Here is a 21,655-nt window from a genome sequence, read left to right as displayed (position 1 = left end):
CAATACAAGCTAACTAGTTTCCGAACAAAGTAGTGGGACAGTTGCCTTAAACTAATGTGTTAAATGTGTTACTCCATTTATAAATGGAAAACTGAGTGTCAAGGGTTGTATCCTTTGTCGTGTTTGTAGAGTGAGAACTATATGCTAAAAGATACATGACAATAAAACTGCAGATCAGAGTCAGATAACTTAATGGCACCCAAGAAAGCTATGTGAGGATGAAAGAAAAGAAAAACAACAACAACAACAACAACAACAAAAATAGCTATTGAAGGATGTTATATTGTAACAGTATAGAATGGTTTAAACTTTAAAGAATGTAATTTGTTCCATCGAAGAATCACATCAAGTCTTGTTCAAGTGTCACATGCTTCGGGGTATGAAACAAAATATTGCCCTTCTTAGTCATTACATTTGTCAGAAATTACTTTGTCTGCAGACTGGACAAGATAAGGATTGACATTGTTGTATTATTGTTCAATAAAGGCTATGTTTTTAAAATAGTTAAATAAATTAATCATGAATATTGCCTCATACTCGCTGTTTGATGGTGTGTGTGTGTGTGTGTGTGTATATATATATATATAATATGTATTCAGTAAATGCAAAAGGCTTTTGTGTTTATAGCCGATGAACCTAGAGGCCCCTGAAGCTCAAAACGGTCGGATCAGTGTACCAAGATAGCTACTGGACCTGCGCATCGCTTCCACCGACAGCCACGACTGCTGATCTTATTCTGACGGGAGACCATTATCTGTCGGATATCTGGGTCATTTTCGGTCCATATGACTTTTTCCACATGACCTCCACTGTACGGGGTGCCGCAGTATAAACTAAGATTCTACGTCATATTCACCCTCTTTTCCCCGAAGTCCTCCAGTGGAGAGGTGCAACCCGTATCTGCAACAGAAGGCCGAGTCTCAAATTGGGGAGTTACTCGCCAAAATGGTCAGTATTTCTATTTAGCCGTGTAATTTGTTATCAAGAAACAATCCGAATTCGCTTATGTCGTGTGTTTGAAGCATAATTGGCAGTATTGGCCAATATTTTGGGCGTTTATATAAATTCTGTTTTCGATGACGTAATAACTATAGCAAGTGCAAGGACTAGAGCTGATGTTTTATATAAAAAAAGAAACGATTTATTTGATTTTCATTGGTAACCATTTTCGTTGGGAATGATTTTCAAATATAGAAACGAGGGGAGCACGCTAGACGAATAGTTCAGTAGAGGTAGCCTAATAAAACAGACTATTGCACGATTATTAGTTGACGTTTTTCTTCCCGGCTAAAATATTTACACATTATGTCGAAATTAACTGACGGACTCTTTGGGTGATTTTAACACGTTGTGTTTTTGTGTTTATTTTAAACGAGTGTTTCGTTTTGTGTGCAGTTATTTTTGGAGTATCTTGTGTCCCTGTAGGGGTATTAAGAAATTGGAATAATGTTACCCCCTGTTATAAATAGCGAGTGTACACCCACTTCTCCCCCGCGTTCGTCGTAGCTACTTGTTTTGCATGTTGTCATATGTTGATTAGCGAATATTCTGGAATATAATCGGGAAAAATTTTAATCTCGTTACTAGTTTATATAGGCTATAATTAATCTTAGATAGGGTTATGTGCTACCGTGCGCTATTGCAAGCGTCCGGAGTAGGCGAGGGGCACCATTCTGCAGTTAGCCTTTCATTGTGGGATATTAGTGGTTGAGTTACTGCGTCAAATGATATTTTGAAAGCTATATATCTACATAGTTTGTCATATTTGCTCACATTTTCTATAAAGTTTAATAATATTTTTGTCCGTGAAAGCAGCATACAGCAGGTGGCATATTGCAGTATTGAAGGGTGCCATATCCAGAGAAAAAAAAATACCGGTGTGCAGTAGCCTATTGCCAGGGCCTGCGTAATCTTTATGTCCCCCCCATACCTAAACTCCATTCCTAAACTTCTGATAACAGTGCAGTGCATTGCAGTAATAGCATGACTTCATAATCCCCCCCCCCCCCCCCCATACCTAAACTCCATTCCTAAACTTCTGATAACAGTGCAGTGCATTGCAGTAATAGCATGACTTCATAACCCCCCCCCCCCCCCCCCCCACACACACACACACACCACCTACATAATGTGTTCATTACGTACATTTTGCTGGCTGTTTGTAAACAAATTCATGTTTTGTTTGTAATTTCTATAGGTGAACTTCACAGTTGACCAGATCCGGACGATCATGGACAAGAAGTCCAACATTCGGAACATGTCTGTGATTGCCCACGTGGATCATGGGAAATCCACTCTGACAGACTCTTTGGTGTGCAAGGCAGGCATCATAGCCTCAGCGCGCGCTGGAGAGACCAGATTCACTGACACACGGAAAGACGAGCAGGAGAGATGCATCACCATAAAGTCAACGTAGGTATTCCTATAGATGACTGGAATTTAGCGTGCTTTGATTGCATCAGTTTTATCCAGTCCAGTGTATATATATTTCTCAAACCAATCTATTAGCACAATATGCAATAACAAGATGAAAAGCACATTCATAATTAGATGTACTGATTGCACAATAGTATGATTATTACGTGAGAAAATATTCTGAGACTGTTTGTACGTATTTGTTTACTCGTAAGGTAATGAACTTCTGACATCCAGATATTTAGCAGGCACACATTTTCCAGTATTTTGGGTCTTGAAAAAAGGCACCAAAGTGTAAACCAGGTGAAATATGCTGATTCTTTTTTATCATACCACGGTGCTGTTAATGACAAAACACACTGCGTAGAGTGCTAATTGAGCAGTAGTTTGTCAAGCACAACACCTCGGTATGATAAAAAGGCATATTTGTATGGGTTACAGACCCATATTATATAGTTTAAAAGTGGAGTTTTAATTTGTTTCAGTTTGCCTAAGTGTGCCATAAGTGTCAACACACCAAACATTTGAAACAGCAGCTACTGCATTTGACTGTGTAGGGAATGTGTGTCCTATGGACTCCCCTTGCAGTTAACAGTGTTGTTATGTCACCTTCCTTACAGAGCTATTTCTCTGTACTATGAGCTCAATGACAATGACTTGGCCTTCATCAAACAGTGCAAGGATGGCTCTGGTTTCCTCATAAACCTGATTGACTCCCCCGGTCACGTCGATTTCTCCTCTGAAGTGACTGCGGCACTGCGGGTCACAGATGGGGCACTTGTAGTTGTAGACTGTGTCTCAGGTACGGCAGTACTTGGCTTCAGATTGAGCTGAAATAGACTTCACCCGCTGCACAGATCTTCAGAGTAGCATGCATTAAATATCATTGGCTGCTGCATGAACACTACAGGTGCTCCTGTTTGGCTAGATAAAGCATTATTTCTGTTGCAGGTCAGTGTACATACTGTAAGGAAGATGGACTTATGGAGATATGCAAGTCCAGTGCACAGTGTCCAATAATATGAATGCAAATAGTTTTCATTTGATATTCAATAATAACATTTTATTCTTCCAAACACAGTTTAATAGATCTTATAGGCTTATGCTTTTCAGATAAGGAGAAAACTGCTGTCTGGTTAGAATTAGAATTTAATGTTGGTGAAAAAGTATAAATATCTGCATTTCAGAATTACTCATCTTCAGAATCATTTACCATTAAGAGATCTAGGAATAGTTATGTGTGCGCAGTGCAGTTTTTACTGCTTGAGTTATTACTTTAAGTAACAGAAAACCACTCTGAGAATAAACAGTTACAAAACAAGATAGTATGAACTGTCTTGTTTTGAGGGACATCTGATATCACTTTTCATGCTGGTGATGGTGGCCCTTCATCATCAGTCTGAGTGCATTTCATGATCTCAGATGACAGTAATTGTAGAAGTTCAACCATCCAGGGCAGCTGTTTTCCATAGGCTTGACCCCTTTTTTTCTACATTGCTTCTACTGCAGCAACACAGGGCCGGAAACTCACTGCTTTATTTTAATGTACATAAGAGTGAGCTGTATTTTTACAATGCAGTACATTTCCAAGTGAAATCATAAAAACCCAGCATGACCTCACTTCCTGTAAAAGTCAGTGTGGAGTAAAGCACATTGGGGAATGAGTGACAATATGAGTGTGTGCTTGTGTGTGTGTGTCGCCCCAGGTGTGTGTGTGCAGACGGAAACCGTTCTGAGGCAGGCCATCGCCGAGCGGATCAAGCCAGTTCTGATGATGAACAAGATGGACCGGGCCTTGCTTGAGCTGCAGCTGGAACCCGACGAGCTGTTCCTGACCTTCCAGCGGATCGTGGAGAACGTCAACGTCATCATCTCCACCTATGGAGAAGGGGAGCACGGACCAATGGGCAGCATCATGGTCAGCTTTAGCATCCTCAAAGACCTGTGGGAGTAGCCTATAGCCTAGTGGCTAATGTGCTATCGTCTAGTGGCTAAGGTGCATGACTGGAACCTGGAAGGTTGGTGGTTCAGGCCCCAGTGCAGCCACGATAATATCTGATCGGCTGTCAGGCCGTTGAGCAAGGCCCTTAACCCGTCATTGCCCCAGATGGGATTATCCCCTGATTAGTATAATCAACTGTGAGTCACTTCGGATAAAAAAGTGTCAGCTAAACAACAAATTATGATTATTATCATTACATGCATGTCTGGTTAGGTGAGTTCACTCAGAACTGGAACTGGTTCGTGGGCCCTACTCACTGCCCCTAAGTAACTAGGATGGGTCATTACAGTTATTTAGCTGACCCTATTTATGCAAAATGACATACAGTTGACTTATTGTGGCTACACCGGGGCTTGAACCACCAACCTTCCAAGTTTACATAGCTTTACATAGCACCTTTCAAGCACAAAGCACAAGGTGCTTTACAGATAAGTACAAGGAACAAAATAAAACAAAAATTCAACACACCTATTAAAAAAAGAAAAGGAAAGAAAAATCTGTAAAAGAGACAAAATGAAAAGATTTAGTTGGGCTATACATTACGCTAGGCTTTACGGTGAAATGTAGAGGACAAATGATCCCACAGGGTTAAATAAATGATATCTGACCAGGGTTAAATAAATGCGGTCTGATCTTGTCCTGGAATGACCCTTTGCTCCTGTTTGGAACTCCAGGTGGATCCGGTGGTCGGCACAGTGGGGTTTGGGTCGGGCCTCCATGGCTGGGCCTTCACTCTCAAGCAGTTTGCTGAGATGTACGTGAAGAAGTTTGCCGCCAAGGGCGACAAGAAGGCCGATCTGCCCCCAGCTGAACGTTGCAAGAAGGTGGAGGACATGATGAAAAAGTTATGGGGAGACAAGTGAGTTATTCCTCGATATTATTATTATTATACTTATTATTATTATTATTATTATTATTATTATTATTATTATATCACTTGGACTCGTGGTTTACAGGTCTAGTGCTGGTGAGCCGCGGGGTCGGCTGGTTTCTGTTGCTACTGATCAACAGAAACTTTTGCTGTTTCACTGATACATTGAAGCAGCTGGATTCACCTCATCTGCTGTCCTCAGTCTGATTTGTTTACTGAATTAAAAGAAAAGAAAACAGATCCTGTGCTGTATCATAAAGCAGGATTACTGAGTTAGCCGGGAAACTGCACAAAGTAAAACCCAGAACCTGCCCGAATCTGGAACATGGACTGAAGTAAAAAACAGTTCTGGGTTTTATTCAGGACATTTATCCAGATACTGAGCTTTCTGAAACAGGCCCCTAATAAACTGTTTTGTGTAGTAATGGGGAACCTCCTGAAACCTCATACACCATGGTAGTGGTTCCATGATCCTCAGTCTGCCATTTGCTGGTCATGTTTCAAAGGAAAATGTTATTAAAATTAACATTTGTATCAATTTTAAGGAATGCCTGACGTTCAAAGGGCAGGGCTGTTCCACTGAAGACCTGTATTCTTGCAGGTATTTTGATCCTACAGCTGGAAAATTCAGCAAGTCGGCCACTAACGCAGAGGGAACTAAGCTCCCAAGAACTTTCTGCCAGCTTGTCCTGGACCCCATCTTTAAGGTGCCTGTGTTACTCTAATTCTGCGCCATGACCATTTGCTAGCAGACCTGGGTCAAATACGTAATTGTTTTTCAATGGGCCACATGCTTTAAAGAAGTCCAGTGGAGTACAATTTTCTGGGATGATTTGATGTTACTCTGCAAAACCCTCTCTTCTCTTTTCCCCATTTCTTGTATTTATGGCATTCCTGGAACAACTCTACAAGGAGACAGGTGTATACTGACCATGGGCTGTATTTTGTGGGCGCTCTCTGCAGGTGTTTGACTGCATCATGAGCTTTAAGAAGGAGGAGGCGCAGAAGCTGATCCAGAAGCTGGATGTGAAGCTGGATGCAGATGACAGAGAGAAGGAGGGGAAGCCACTGCTGAAGGTACTGAGCGGTAGATCCGCCTCACCAATCCTCACAAACATGATCTACTGAGCAGGCAAAAAGAGTCCTTTTGAGAAACGTGCTTTTTAACAACACTCAGTGAGCACTTTATTACGTATTTATTAAACCTAATTAGACTTATTCGTCTTCTGCTTCCGTAGCTTATCCACTTTCAGGTTTGACGCTTTTTGTGCGTTCAGAGATGCTCTTCTGCATACCACTGTTGTAATGTGTGGTTATTATTGTCACCTTTCTGTCAGCTTCCTTCTCCTCTGACCTCTCTCATTAACGAGGCATTTTTGCCTGTAGAACTGCTTCTCACTGGATGTTTTTTTGTTTTTCACACCATTCTCTGCAAACTCTAGAGACTGTTGTGTGTGAAAATCCCAGGAGATCAGCAGTTTCTGCGATTATCAAACCACCCTGTATGGCACCACTAATCATTACACGGTCAAAGTCACTTAGATCACATTTCTTCCCCATTCTGACATTTGGTCTGAAAAACAGCTGAACCTCTTGACCATGTCTGCATGCTTGTATGCATTTAGTTGCTGCCAGATGATGATTAAATATTTGCATTAACAAGCTGTATACAGAAACTGCAGGTTCACGTCTCACTTGGAGCTCTGCTGTTTTACCCTTTAACATGAAAACATTATAACAAAGTTTATACATAGATGTGAAAATTAAGTGTAAATGGGGAAATAATGCAAGATAAATGGTAAGGTAATCTTCCAAGCTTTGATATGGCAACCGTGGTAACTGTCACTCAGGCAGTGATGCGGCGCTGGCTGCCTGCGGGAGATGCCCTCCTCCAGATGATCACCATTCACCTGCCCTCCCCCGTCACGGCCCAGAGGTACCGCTGTGAGCTGCTGTACGAGGGGCCTGGAGACGACGAGGCCGCTATGGGTGAGAAACACACACACACATGTACACATACGCACACACACGCACGCACGCACACACACACACACACACACACACATACACATACCCACACATACACACACATACACACACACAGACACATACACACACACACACACACACACATACGCATATGCACACACACACGTACACACACATACACATACGCACACACACGTACACACACATACGCACACACATACACATACGCATACGCATGCACACACACTCGTACACACACATAAGCACACACATACACACGCACACACACACAAACATACACATATGCACACACACGTACACACACATGCACACACATACACATACGCACACACATGTGTACACACACATACGCACACACATACACATACGCACACACACGTACACACACATACGCACACACATACACATACGCACACATACACACACATAAGCACACACACATGTACACACACACACACACACACGCACACACATACATACATACACTGCCACTCGCCTTTTCTCTTCTGCCAGCAGTCTTCAGTCGCGTTCTCACTGACCCTCTGCAGGTGTTAAAAACTGTGACTCCAAGGCTCCGCTGATGATGTACATTTCTAAGATGGTTCCCACCACTGACAAGGGCCGCTTCTACGCTTTCGGCCGGGTCTTCTCCGGCATGGTAGCCACTGGGCAGAAGGTGCGCATCATGGGCCCCAACTACACACCTGGCAAGAAGGAGGACCTGTACCTGAAGCCTATTCAGAGGTCCGTTTGACTTCCACACATCCCTATCTCCAACCCTATCCAGAGGTCCTTTTGATTTAGGCAACAGGCCTCACTGTTAAAAGCACTCACAGATCTTCTGTTGGAATGAACTTCATTCAAGACCTTTTTGTTTAGTGATCTTTTATGTGTACTATGTCACGCAGAATGTGAGTTATTATTTGGGAGGGCGTATGGGTGTGCAGAAGGTGACCAGACAGGTTCTAACATGGCGGATTGTTTTGTCCCATTACCGTAGGACCATCCTGATGATGGGGCGCTACGTAGAGCCCATTGAGGATGTGCCCTGCGGGAACATTGTGGGCCTGGTGGGGGTGGACCAGTTCCTGGTGAAAACCGGCACCATCACCACCTTTGAGCAGGCCCACAACATGAGAGTGATGAAGTTCAGCGTCAGCCCTGTGGTCCGAGTCGCCGTGGAGGCCAAGAACCCGGCCGACCTGCCCAAGCTGGTGGAGGGGCTCAAACGCCTGGCCAAGTCCGACCCCATGGTCCAGGTATGCCTGAAAAACTTTTCAAAACTTTTCAAAATGTTTTCCGATTGAACATGCCCCTGGTCTTCCACTCTCCCATTACCTGGGAGTCAGGTGTGAAGACACTCTGGTCAACCAGTAGCACAAATTGCTTTGTTAATTACTCGGTTGGATTTGGATTTGAGGGCCAGATTTGATGGTCCCTGAGTTAATTATTTTAACCGCACTTCCAGAATGTGTGATTGATTGGTTGAAAGGTGTGAAAAATGGGAGGAGCAGTGGCGTGTTTTAACAGCTCTTCCTGTCTGTGACAGTGTATTATTGAAGAGTCAGGAGAGCACATTGTGGCTGGTGCTGGAGAGCTCCATCTGGAGATCTGCCTTAAAGACCTGGAGGAGGACCATGCCTGTATTCCCCTTAAGGTCAGGACCTTTTCTGAAGTCCATACACCCATCTATCCATTATCAAATCCGCTTATTCCTCATCAGGGTTATGGGGCTTGCTAGAGCCTATCCCAGCGTGCATTGGGCGAGAGTTAGGAATACATCCAGGACAGGTTGCCAATCTACTGAAATGCTCTTTCTGGTGTCTTCATTTTCAAATAAGTCTGTTCATGAATGTGAATTTGAGAATCATGATGACAAACCATGGCGGTTTCTGCAGAAATCCGACCCGGTGGTGTCTTATCGCGAAACGGTCAGCGACGACTCCAACCAGGTGTGCCTGTCCAAGTCACCCAACAAACACAACCGGTTGTACCTGAAGGCCCGGCCCTTCCCCGACGGGCTGGCGGAGGACGTGGACAAGGGCGACGTGAGTGCCAGGCAGGAGCTGAAGCAGCGCGCGCGCTATCTCGCCGAGAAGTACGAGTGGGAGGTCGCCGAGGCCCGCAAGATCTGGTGCTTCGGCCCCGATGGGTCGGGACCCAACATGCTGGTGGACATCACCAAGGGCGTGCAGTACCTCAACGAGATCAAGGACAGCGTGGTCGCTGGGTTCCAGTGGGCCACCAAAGAGGTGCATCTCCCGGGGGGCGAGATCCTTACCCATGTTTATTTTTTCTAAAGATGAAGACCAGTTAAAGAAATAGATTTTTATATCAATTATAATTATAATTTGATATTGCAGATATGATTCTTTAGCTTTTATCCAAAGTGACAGACAGGATTACGATTGCATGTCTGTACAATGTACACACGCTGGGTTTACCAGCTGAGCCACATGACTTGATTATTATAATTTTTTAATGGAGGCTATGTGTAAAAGCTAAAAGCAAATCTTTAAATGCTGTTATATTTACATAATGTGCAAGCTGAGTAAACGATTTTCATTTCTTGCGTGACTCCATTTCCCAGGGTGCCCTGTGTGAAGAGAACATGCGGGCAGTGCGGTTCGACATCCATGATGTCACGCTGCACGCAGACGCCATCCACCGGGGCGGCGGGCAGATCATCCCCACAGCCCGCCGGGTGTTGTACGCCTCTGTCCTCACCGCACAGCCACGTCTCATGGAGCCCATATACCTGGTGGAGATCCAGGTGACTACAATACGGGACTTAATGCCTCACATCTTTTATGATAATAATTTACATTATTGGCATTTGGCAGACGCTCTTATCCAGAGCAACGTACAATTGATTAGACTAAGCAGGAGACAATCCTCCCCTGGAGCAATGCAGGGTTAAGGGCCTTGCTCAAGGGCCCAACGGCTGTGCAGATCTTATAGTGGCTACACCGGGATTAGAACCACTGACCTTGCATGTCCCAGTCCTTTACCTTAACCACTACGCTACAGGCCGCCCATAATAATGATCATTTGTTATTTAACTGCTAAATAAAAAAATTGATTTACAGACTAGACGAAGCCGGGGGCAATCTCCCCTGGAGCAATGTGGGGTTAAGGCTTTGCCCCAGTCATGTACTCTAGGCTACAGGCTGCCCCCAAAGATTGACATCTTGGCAATACTGTAAAAAAATCGATATAACATCTTTCGGAGTTATTATATTACTAATACATTTCAGGTTCTTTCTTAGTTTCTTAGCCAATTTCAGGTTCAATATTATTCAGTACTATATTTGAGTAGCCAGAATGCAGTTTTTATGCTCTTCTCCCAGGTAAATGTATGCAAATGTATTACTTTTAGAAAAAACTGTACTGTAGTTAGAGTAATTTGCTTAAGAACTGGTCTGTAAAGGCTTCCATTTTCAAACATGGAGTCATTCACCAATGCGAGAGGGGGAATGACTCGAGTACTGACGGCAGTGTGCAACCAGCGTGAAACTGAGTGTGTATACCTATTAACAAATCTAAAGGCACAAAGCAGTTATTCATGTTGAAGTCAAAAATGTTTTGAGAAAGGGATTACAATTCTTTGTGCATTTGTATGGAGCAATTGGAAAACATAATGTAACATCAGAATTAAGAATTTTAGTCTAATTTTCTGGACAAAAACCTCTGCCCTAACAGTGTCCAGAACATGTTGTGGGAGGAATCTACGGTGTCCTGAACAGGAAAAGAGGCCACGTTTTTGAAGAGTCCCAGGTTGCAGGAACGCCCATATTTGTAGTGAAGGCATACCTGCCCGTCAATGAATCATTTGGTAAGTAGTACATTAAAAGTAACATGTTTTCAAAATAAAAGCCAGTTTTTTCATAACAGAACATTAAGGGTCAACTGCACTTACCTAAGCAGATCAGGTTAGAGAACTGCATTAAACTACAAGAGGTACATCTGACCTGAGAGAGAAGGGATATTCTATTTGCAAAGCAAAGTAAAGGTTTAGAGCAGGGATCAGCAACTCGCTGTCCTCAAACTGCTGGTTTTCCACCCTCCCTTTACCTGGGAGTCAGGTGTGAAGACAGTCTGGCCAATCAGTAGCACTAATTACCCGGGAGAAAAGAAAACCAGGCTGGATTTGGATTCAAGGGCTAGAGTTAATTGATCCCTGGTTTAGGCATTAAAACTAAGGGTGCAATTTCTCAAAACTGCTCAATAGGTCTTCTTTTTTTTTTTTTACCTTCCGGGTCCCAGTCATGTACCTTATACACTTGGCTACAGTAGGCCCCGTAATGTAAAAATGTGATGTTAACGGAGACCGCATTTGGAACAGGTTTCACAGCGGATCTGCGGTCGAACACAGGCGGTCAGGCGTTCCCTCAGTGCGTGTTCAACCACTGGCAGATCCTCCCCGGTGACCCTTACGACGAGAACAGCAGGCCCTGCCAGGTGGTGAGCGAAACACGCAAACGCAAAGGCCTGAAGGAGGGCATCCCTCCCCTCGACAACTACCTGGACAAGCTGTGATCACCTGGTTGCCGCCGGCAACGTAGCGTTCCGACGCGAACACACGACGAACCAGCGACCCTGCAGAGAAACAAGCGCCCGAACATCGCCGAGGGAAGACCCGGCGCAGTACTAAAGATAAAACACAGGCTACAGCTTCATTCAGACAACTCCTCATTGTGTGCGATCACCTTATCCAATAAAAACGAGCAACTCGCTTTGTGTGGGCGTTTACAGAAAAACCATCGTCGCCTTTGTGCTTTTCTTTTTGCTATGATATAATGTTATATTAGACTGCTCGTTTCATACTATCACATGCCAACAGTATCGCAATGCCCAAACCCCCCCACTTGGATTTTACCCACACAAATTTGACGCTTTTTGTTTTATAACAAAGGCCTTACTATTCCATACAATAAACCCATTTGTGTTAACTCTCCTGCAAAACTTGTGTATGACTGAATTTGCCCATATACCAGCAAGACAGCAGCCTTTTAAAAAAAGAAAATGAGCACTCCCAAATTGTGCCAGTACTGCAGACCAATATGTACTGAGAGTGAGGTCATGGTACTGCTCTCAAATATATAAAAGTTATATTGTAGCTGTGTTCTCACCAATAAGCTCTGAACTGTAGGACTGCATCTTCCACAGGGTGCATTGGAATTCCCTGATGTGGGGAATGGTGGATATGCATGACTGACTACTGTGTACATAAAGGCACCGCACACATACACAGCCGTATTTATAAATTGAGAAAATGTTATTTATTCCATCGGAGGACATTCAATCCTTGAAGTCCCTTTATAAAATTAACTGCAGACACTTATTTAAAAAGGAAACACAATGCAGTAATACACCCAGTACAAACAAACAAACCGTTAAGTGCAAGGAAAGAACCGCTGGTGCAATCCAGACAACCCACCACAGGTAGAGGCCTGTTTCCCAACACGCGTGTCCGGGAAGCTTGTTTTATTGCTATAACAGACTCGGCCTAAACAAAGGAAAACAAAAGCTGCATCATATTAAACTGGTTAACAATATTACGCCTAAGTTGGACTGCCTCCCCAAAAGCTTGTGTCAGACGTTCCGAGAATCAACCGTTGAAAGGAAATACATTTACACGATCGTTCAACATTAAAAATGGCCACGCTCTGTCAAAAAGGAAATACATTTACACGATCGCTCAACATTCAAAATGGCCACACGCCACATGAAAGGAAATACATTTACACGATCGTTCAACATTCAAAATGGCCACACGCCACACGGAAGGAAATACATTTACACGATCGTTCAACATTCAAAATGGCCACACGCTGTCTAAAGGAGATACATTAACACGATCGTTCAACATTCAAAATGGCCACACGCTGTCTAAAAGGAGATACATTAACACGGTCGTTCCGACATTCGAAATGGCCACACGCTGTCTAAAGGAGATACATTAACACGATCGTTCAACATTCAAAATGGCCACAGGCTGTCTGTCCTCCACTTCACTTCAGTTAAAAGGCAAATGTACATTATTATTTTTTAAATATAAAATAACCATCTTTCAGCAGTGTGGAGGTAAATGCACGGGTGAGTTTCGATACAAACTGCTGATATTCCTACAAATATGATAGATATTCCTGACTTCCTGGGCATGGCTTAGTCCAAGGAAATGATGTCTGAAATGCTGGTGCCACATCCTGCCGTGATGACGCCGGTGTCGCTGTGGGAGGAGCTTGTGCTGTGGGCGGGGCCATCGTACTGTCCGGAGGTGGGGTTGAGCAGGGTGGGCGGGGCCAGGGACACAGGTGGGCGGTAATGCTACAGGACACAGAGAACACGTGTGTCATGTGTGTGCTTCCACACGCAGAGGGAGACCGTAGGCATCAGACATAGCGCTTTTCCCAGCAACTACGGCTGCACAAAACGCTTTACAATTAGTGACTGTCATGCAGTCAGACACACGCACACGCACAGTGAAAGGGAGCAATAGCATTATTAAAAGTTAAAGTACAATCTTGTCCATAAAAAGAGACAATCACACCATCAGTCACTACACGCAGACATTGGGTGATTTGTACATACCTGAGGGTCTCCTTGAAATAGCGTGAAAAAATCTAGATGACGGAAAAGAAATGTGTGTCAACCAGCTTGCATAGTTACATAGTTTTTGTGTTCTGTAGACAGACCTAGAATTATGACACTGGAGGAATTGTACATTTTCTTTCAATTTGGCACTGAAGACACAATGTGAGGACTTAAAGTAAAGCTTGAGAGGTCGTACTCTGCATGTCTGTGGGAATTGTGGATAAGGTGGAGTGGTGGAATGGAACGGCGTATTCGGCCAATGAGGACGCCAGGTAAGACGTGTCCAGGGTCTGGATGTTTGGCACTCGCATCGTCGATGGCTGGTAGGTCAGCACCCTGGAGAAAGACGTGATGGGGGAAAAAAAAGACAGAATAAATAAACTTTTTTTTCGCCATTTAAGTCATACTGGCACTTTCTATATGGCTGTATGTCTCCTTAAAATAATGAGAAAAAATCTAATAGCAGGAAAAGAAATGTGTGTCAACTAGTGTAGAGACAGAATAATAAACTTTGTGTTCTGCAGACAAGCTGAAGCAACTTTTTATCCAAAGCGACTTACGGTTGATGGTTGATGGCAGGAGCCAATCCCCCCTGAAGCAATGTAGGGTTAAGGGCCTTGCTGAAGGGCCCAACAGCTGTACTGATGGCTGTGGCTACACTGGGGCTTGAGCCATCAACTGTCTGGGTCCCAGTCATGTACTTTACCCACTAGGCTACAGGCTGCGCATTACATGTACACTTGTCGAGATTTTGCCGGTGGTAACTCACCCCTTCCCATGTACCTCCTCCTGCTTGGCCATGTAGAGGCACCTCTTCTTCAGAGGTGGGTCTTCCTCCTCCTCCTCTTCCTCAGAGGAGCTCTCCAGCGTCAGGTCGATGATGTCGAGCTTCCTGCTGCTGTGCTCACTGGGGGGGGCCACTGCAGCGCACTGCCTGACCAGGCTGGAGCCTTGAGGAGGAACCGTGCAGACGGGCTAAACCAGTGTGCAGTGCGTATGTCTTCATTCCAACCAATTCACGCTGCCTTAACTGATTCCAATTACTCGTTCAGCCATTTGCATTTAACTACATTACAGAATATAAGCAACAGTTGTTATTGAACACACTTCTCTTCACACACACACACACACACACATATATATATATATATATATATATAAAGAATTTCGAGCAAACCTACAGCCCTAATTCAGTAAATCATTTAACTAATTATATCATCAAGATTGGAGGCTGGAAGCATAGGCACAGCCCTCCATGGCACTAAGTGAGGGCCAGATTTGAGTATCCCTGGCCTCACACCATGACCAGCAGCTTTCCTGTGGGAAACGCTGCATTACAAAGCAATCCTCCAGGAAAAACGCCACTTTCGGTCCCAGACTTACTTTCCACTTTGGGGATACAGTGCGACGACATCTTCAGGGCCTCCTTCTTGGGCTTCATCGAGCACCAGGTTCCGTCTTCCTGGAATTTGATCTCGTCAACATCCGAGCAGCCGTTCAGGATCTCCATGAAGAGCCTACGAGAAAACGAGACCGACTCGCTTACATTACAGTTATTCACTCAACTAAACCGGGGCCAATCCCCCCCTGGAGCAATGTGGGGTTAAGGGCCTTGTTCAAGGGCCAAACAGCTGCACTGATCTTATTGTGGCTTAAATGGGGCTTGAACCACCAACTATCAAGGTCCCAGTCAAGCACCTTAGCCACTATGGTGTAGCACCTTAGCTACTAGACTGTAGCACCTTAGCTACTAGGCTGTAGCACCTTAGCTACTGGGCTATAGTACCTTAGCCACTATGGTGTAGCACCTTAGCTACTGAGCTATAGTACCGTAGCCACTATGGTGTAGCACCTTAGCTACTGGACTGTAGCACCTTAGCTAGTAGGCTGTAGCACCTTAGGTACTAGGCTATAGTACCTTAGCCACTATGGTGTAGCATCTTAGCTACTAGGCTGTAGAACCTTAGCCACTAGGCTGTAGGACCTTAGCTACTAGGCTGTAGCACCTTAGCTACTGGGCTATAGTACCTTAGCCACTACGGTGTAGCACCTTAGCTACTAGGCTATAGTACCTTAGCCCTAGGCTACAGCCACTGCCTCAGCATTCAGACTCAAAATAGGGGCTCAGATATGCACTGGCATTAGCTAAACTCCCAGGATCTCAGACATGCACTGGCATTACCTAAACTCCCAGGATGGCAGGAACGCAGATGGTGAACGGCTTGCTCACCCGTCGATGATGAGCGTCTCGTAGGCGGCCTTCTTGTCACAGACGGGGCAGATCCAGGTGGGCTTCTTCTCATTCATCTGCAGGTAGAGCGCCGCATCGAAGCACTGCAGATGGGAGCAGGTGGCCGCTCGACAGGGCACCGTCAGCCGCATCTTACCCAGCTGGGGGGCGAAAACAGTTCAAACTCACAGGCCAAAATCACCCCTACAAACTTAGTGATGAGAACAAATAATTTGTTTTGGATTCAAATACTTTTCTGCATTTGACTAAGCATGCCTGGTGTGTTGGAACAAATGAAAAGATCCCAAAAGATCCCAAAAGTATAAACCCCACCCATCTGCTCCCATCTGCACCAGGCAAGATCGACAGAGCACAGAAAGTATTTGAATCCAAAACGAATACTAGTTCAGCCCAGGTCTGATCAACTCACCGGACACATGAGCGAGACTCGTAAGCTGGTTGTGGCGACCTCACTGTCGGGATCTGCGGTCAGCTTTTCTTTTACTGAAAGAAATGAAAAACGCACTGATTTTCAGAGCATTCTGGGAGAAGTGCACAGCGCTCTATAACAGTCTGTAAATACTGGAGCTCAACATGGCTTCACTAGGCAGTGAACTTGACTTTGTGATTCAACACCCCTCTGACAACTAAATGGATCAGGCAAAATTGAAATGTGTGACAACTACATTAACTTCAAACAGATTCTTGCATCAGCACAGTAATCTTTCAGTTAGTGATCAGTTGACTGGGCATACTACTTAAGAGCCGACTACATTTGAGCGCTCTTCTTATGAGAGTATTACTTAGTGCCCTTGAGTGATCAGGGTTCCTGATGCCCTTCATCTTCAGCCTCTGCAGCAGAAGGGAAGACGTGAGCTGCCGGACCAGGTACACGGACATGGAGTATGTCTGCAAGGAGAACAAGAGAAGCACATATGGATATATAGGATGCTACAGACAGGGCCATTTGTGCCGGGGATAACTCTGAAGAAAGCCCTGAATGGAGAGAAGTTTAAAATGGCTGCCTCACCTTCCCGATTTCAGGGGCCCACGTGATTGAAATCTGATTGGGCACGGCAGAGGACAGCCTGACCAATGACGTTATGTTCAGAGGCCGGCCCGGCCTCTTCTGCTCCACGCCATTCTTTGGGGGCGGAGCGTAACCCTGCGCCAAAATAAGAACCAATTCCAGCCAAGCCACATTCATGGAGACCAATAAAAATTTAAGTCAGCCTTTCTACCATTTTTACTTCTACAAACCCAACCCTTTGAAGAAATCACAATATTTAGTGCACTTTAGTCAATGAAATCTGATCATTGTCAAAGGTGAAAACATAAAGCCAAAAACTCTTCACACCGGTCTGTGTAGTTGACTAATATGTATATTTCTTAAATAGAGGTATATTTTCCATACCGGCAAAGGGAAAAGCTTCCCATTCACTTTAATGCACAAACTGTTGGGATAATTGTCCTCTTGAAGGCAACTGGTCTCTGCAAGGCAAAACCTGACCCCAAACAAAGAAGACATTAGACTGCAGGAAAACAAGCATGTGGATACTGGAACAGCAAAAATAGAAACCTAAATAATATTTATATAATTTAATGCATACCTGTGGAACACAGCAACAAAAATATCAAATATAGTTCATCTGAAGAATTCAAGTACACATTCTGGTTTTTCAATGATCTAGTGGAAATTAGTGACAAAAACTACACATTGAAACACCAAGTATATCACAATGGATTATTGTTAATCCCCACAGTGCAGCTGCTGTATCTACAGGGAAGTGCTGTGGGGGAGGGGCATTACCTCAGCTGAATCTGGACCATGTAATCTCTTCTGCCCCCAGGGAGGAAATCCCTATGAGAACAGTATTATTTTTAAAATCTGAAACTTCAAAAACTTAAATATAAGAATGTAGTCTCCAAGCAATATTTTGGCAAAGAGAAAGCCGTACCTCGAAATGCAGACTTCTCGAACCTGCTGTGGGGTCAAAGCGAAGATGAAGTATTTCTCCTGAAAACGCTGGATGCTGCTGGCCGCTGCCAAGAGATATCAAAACAATCTTTCCTAAATGCTAACGCTATAAACTGTTATCTATTAAAGCTTTAATTACGAAGGCCATTTCATGCACAGCTTGCAGCTCAAAATACATACGTGTGAAATGGTCTACTTCACGATAAACACCCAATTCTATTAGTATCATAATCACTAAGGGTCATTCTCAGATCTACTTTGATGACCATTCCTTGAGAATGTCCTCCGCAGGCGACACATACATAGTAAGCTTCCCACCATTCAACAAAGCCTTTGAAAATGTTTATGCAGAATAAAATCATTCTTAAAAATCCAAAATGGATGAGTACAGTGGTTTTCAGAACTAACAGACCAGAGCCCTAAACCTCTGATACTGTATTGTCTTGGGTAAAGTCCCAAAGGTATCAGATATATTTTCTCGACAGCGTGCTCCTACCCGCTGCCGTCATGTGAGAGCTTAACATACTCAGGAAATGTGCATATGGATCTCCCATAATAAGCCTGTCACAGCACTGGACCATCCATCTCTGTACTTCAGTGGAGCTGAAATGCAGGAGGCGAACTTAGTCGTGCCCAAGTTGTTAACCCTTTCACAGTTAACCAATCAAAATGACTGCTATACTGCTGTTTTGAGCCCCTATAAAAACCCTAGTAAATTTCACAACTTTCTCAACCAAAGCCAAAAGCCCTTGGGATTTGGGCGGAGCCACTTCATATTGGGCTTGGGACTGAAAGGATTAAGTTGGTTTCCTGGCAGTCTCAAACACACTGCAGACACACGACTAACCGAGGCTGGAGGGCTTGATGAGGACATCCAGCACGTCGTAGAAGGGGAGGGGCTTCATCTGCACGTCGGGGTGGACAGGGGGGATGGGGGGTGTGTCCATACTGGGTTTGGTGTCGTGCAAAAGCACAGAATTGTGGGATACCAGGTGCTGGGCCACGGAGCCTGACCCCCGGGACTGCCTGCCCCCGAGAGCGAGGTCCGAGTCCAGGGAGGAAGGGCTGCCTTCCAGGGAAAACACGGAGGGCTTGAGGGCGGACAGGTCGGGAAGGCTATCTACAGTTCGGGGGTAGCGCCGTCGATACAGCTCCTTGATTTTGATCTGCACGGCCGGGCTGTAGCCACTCTTTAGCAGGTGCAGGGCTCTCAGCAGCAGCTCATGTTTACGCCCGCTCTTGTTCCGACCGGCAAAGCCCAGCAATACCTGCAGCTCTGATACACGGAAACTCGACACCATACTCTGCAAGTTAAGCACACACACACATAAAGACATGGCACTGATATGGTTGATTAGACAACTGACACAAAAAAATAAGAAAAATCCATCCCACCAAAGAGAACAATTCCAGATCTCCAAATTCTAAACTTTTCTTCAAGACTAGTCCAAGTTATAAATTAAACAGTTTACTCTGTTCTCAATCTTTATTGTTGAGACCACAGGATTTTACAAGAACTGGAATTGTTCAAAAGTAATGAAGATGCAGCAAAGGTAAGAGGCTTGCAGTTAAACAGACACCATAATGCAATACCCAAATATATATATATCATGCCATTAATCAATGGCACAGTCACACTGACAAAGTGTCAAAGTCATACTGAGTGTGCATGGCAACAATCAGTGCTTTTTAATTCTGAAAAAATTCAGTGGTGAACAAGATCAGCTAAACAACCATCCAGTTAACTCAGTCAATTAGTATACAACCCACTTAGTTACCCAGACCCAGATACATCAAGCTACCGATTATAATTAGCGACATGAACAACAATGGACTGAACTGAGAAAGCCTTCCCCCTCTATGGTACTATATGAGGTCATAACCCTCCCAATCAACCCCATTCCGAAAACCCACAGAAGAAGAAAAGTAAGAAAACCCCGACTGACCCTTCATTATATGATCCATGCTTGATTGTTCTTACGTGTTTATCCTTTTTTTCCTTTACAAATCCTTACCAAATGTGACCGTAATGCATCTAAAATGTTAAGAATAATGCCAGACCCATTAGCTAGCTAGGAGGAAAACAAACAAACAGCAGACAAAATGATAATATGATCAATGTGGCAGACATGATCGCTAGCTGGCTAGCTAACTTGGCTATTAGAGAGATAACGTTATGGTTAGCGTTAGCTACATTTGACGTAAACTAAATAAAATAGGTAGCTAGGCTAGGTAACTTTACTGTGGAGCAACGAAGAATTGTTGAATATGTATATGCTTACTAGCTTGCTAATTTGTGATATAGTTGATGTTAAACAATAACGAAAATCCCAAAGAATAAAGAGTTATTTAATTGAGCAAACTCAATGCTAGCTACGTTACTTAAACCAAGCGATTGATAGATTATTGTATTCACTGAGGTTAGATTATAGCTACCCACAACGAGTTAAATTAGCATATCTAGATAAACAAATGATTAGCAAGCTAGTAAACCGATTCAAACCACGGCATGTTAGCTAAATGTTGCATGAGTAACTATACCATTCCACAGTTCGATGCCATTCCGTATTTTAAATTATTCCAATTTAACACTGATCTTCCTAGCTGTCATCACCGAGTCAGACAGGCTAGCTAGTTAGACTACAGTAAGTTACATGATCTGTCTGGCTAGTTTAGATGCTAATAATTCAAATGTAACTTTCTGGTTACAGGAGCAAGTCTAAGGTTAGAAATGTTGGGATTGTAACTAGCCAATTCTTTAGTTGATTGATTTAATTTATTTAGTAAGAATCGATGTAAGTAACTTACCATATGCGTATACAGAAAGTATAGGTTGTTTTGGTAAGCAAAACAACCGGCAATAAAGTTTATAGTGTCGAATTATTTTGCTACACTTACGAAAATGTTAGATAATTACCGTTAAATAACTGGTTTTAGTGCTGACACACAGGTAAATTATGCAATCATCAGTTAATGTTATGAGTTCGCTAGGTCGCTTGTACAGTGGCATTGTGCTAGCTAATATGGAACAGAGGACGAAATGATCGTGTACACATACGGGACATCATTAAACATGGAAACCATTAATTTAATTGATTTCTTTTTAAAACATGTGAACATCCTATACTGTAACGGTGACAATAAACCACAACTAATACTGTCCGCTATTATATATATATTTTTCCTACCCTTAGCTCCTCAAAATCCGCCATTTTGTTTCCGCGACCATCCTGCACTGCTCCAGGGGTACCAATCACGTGACAGCAGTAATATTCTGAAGTAATATTCAAAACTGACCGAAACGGATTATCAAATAATAAAGTAGTTAGTTTGGGTGTTTTCGTCAACCCCTGCTTTTTAAATTTTAAGGATCAAAAACCTATAGCTGTTGCACATACATCATTGTCATAATGAAGCTTCTATTGTCAGACCACAGTATAGAGTAAAAATGTTTATGGCTGGCACCAAACTAGCTTTAAACCCATGAAGTACTCAATGGTTCTACTAGCAAATTAGTATAGTTGTGCATACTATGTTCTGTAAAAATTGATT

The 21,655-nt window shown here is 43.7% G+C and overlaps 2 protein-coding genes across 4 annotated transcripts; one reads left to right on the top strand and one right to left on the bottom strand.

Moving 5' to 3' along the window:
- Positions 1-719: 719 nt before the first annotated feature.
- Positions 720-12,059, top strand: eef2l2 (eukaryotic translation elongation factor 2, like 2). The gene is made up of 15 exons (XM_061259301.1): positions 720-948; positions 2,198-2,412; positions 3,036-3,217; positions 4,122-4,333; positions 5,092-5,276; positions 5,890-5,995; positions 6,252-6,365; positions 7,139-7,277; positions 7,847-8,042; positions 8,299-8,557; positions 8,848-8,955; positions 9,197-9,550; positions 9,889-10,071; positions 11,001-11,133; positions 11,644-12,059. Exons 1-15 carry the CDS (start codon positions 946-948, stop codon positions 11,835-11,837), a joined length of 2,583 nt encoding a protein of 860 aa, XP_061115285.1. The 5' UTR covers positions 720-945; the 3' UTR covers positions 11,838-12,059.
- A 496-nt stretch (positions 12,060-12,555) lies between these two features.
- On the bottom strand, positions 12,556-21,348 carry pias2 (protein inhibitor of activated STAT, 2). Of its 3 annotated transcripts, none has more exons than XM_061259303.1 (15): positions 21,292-21,348; positions 20,050-20,138; positions 18,951-19,407; positions 18,084-18,168; positions 17,936-17,986; positions 17,540-17,630; positions 17,156-17,290; positions 16,929-17,034; positions 16,556-16,629; positions 16,126-16,286; positions 15,279-15,412; positions 14,665-14,845; positions 14,092-14,231; positions 13,893-13,924; positions 12,556-13,628 (listed from the first exon to the last, which is right to left on the bottom strand). In XM_061259303.1, the coding sequence occupies exons 3-15, from the start codon at positions 19,402-19,404 to the stop codon at positions 13,467-13,469; spliced, it is 1,806 nt and encodes a 601-aa protein (XP_061115287.1). In that variant the 5' UTR covers positions 19,405-19,407; positions 20,050-20,138; positions 21,292-21,348; the 3' UTR covers positions 12,556-13,466. The 3 variants fall into 3 exon arrangements, with proteins under 3 accessions (XP_061115287.1, XP_061115288.1, XP_061115286.1); XM_061259304.1 differs by having other exon boundaries at positions 20,085-20,138; positions 21,292-21,322; XM_061259302.1 differs by lacking the exon at positions 20,050-20,138 and having other exon boundaries at positions 21,292-21,330.
- Positions 21,349-21,655: the final 307 nt, after the last annotated feature.

This window comes from Conger conger, chromosome 11, assembly GCF_963514075.1.
Source record: "Conger conger chromosome 11, fConCon1.1, whole genome shotgun sequence".
NCBI classification, from domain to species: domain Eukaryota; kingdom Metazoa; phylum Chordata; class Actinopteri; order Anguilliformes; family Congridae; genus Conger; species Conger conger.
The sequence above is the reverse complement of the archived record's forward strand: the minus strand, read 5'-3'. Positions and strand labels throughout refer to the sequence as shown.

Excerpts from the sequence above, each read along its gene's own strand:
- eef2l2 (XM_061259301.1), top strand. Across the intron at positions 8,043-8,298 it reads TACCTGAAGCCTATTCAGAG|GACCATCCTGATGATGGGGC; the intron begins GTCCGTTTGACT and ends CCATTACCGTAG. Across the intron at positions 8,956-9,196 it reads ATGCCTGTATTCCCCTTAAG|AAATCCGACCCGGTGGTGTC; the intron begins GTCAGGACCTTT and ends CGGTTTCTGCAG.
- pias2 (XM_061259302.1), bottom strand. The coding sequence starts at position 21,315 with ATGGCGGATTTTGAGGAGCTAAGG. Across the intron at positions 19,408-21,291 it reads CGGATTTTGAGGAGCTAAGG|AGTATGGTGTCGAGTTTCCG; the intron begins GTAGGAAAAATA and ends CTTAACTTGCAG. Across the intron at positions 13,629-13,892 it reads TATTTCAAGGAGACCCTCAG|CATTACCGCCCACCTGTGTC; the intron begins GTATGTACAAAT and ends TGTGTCCTGTAG.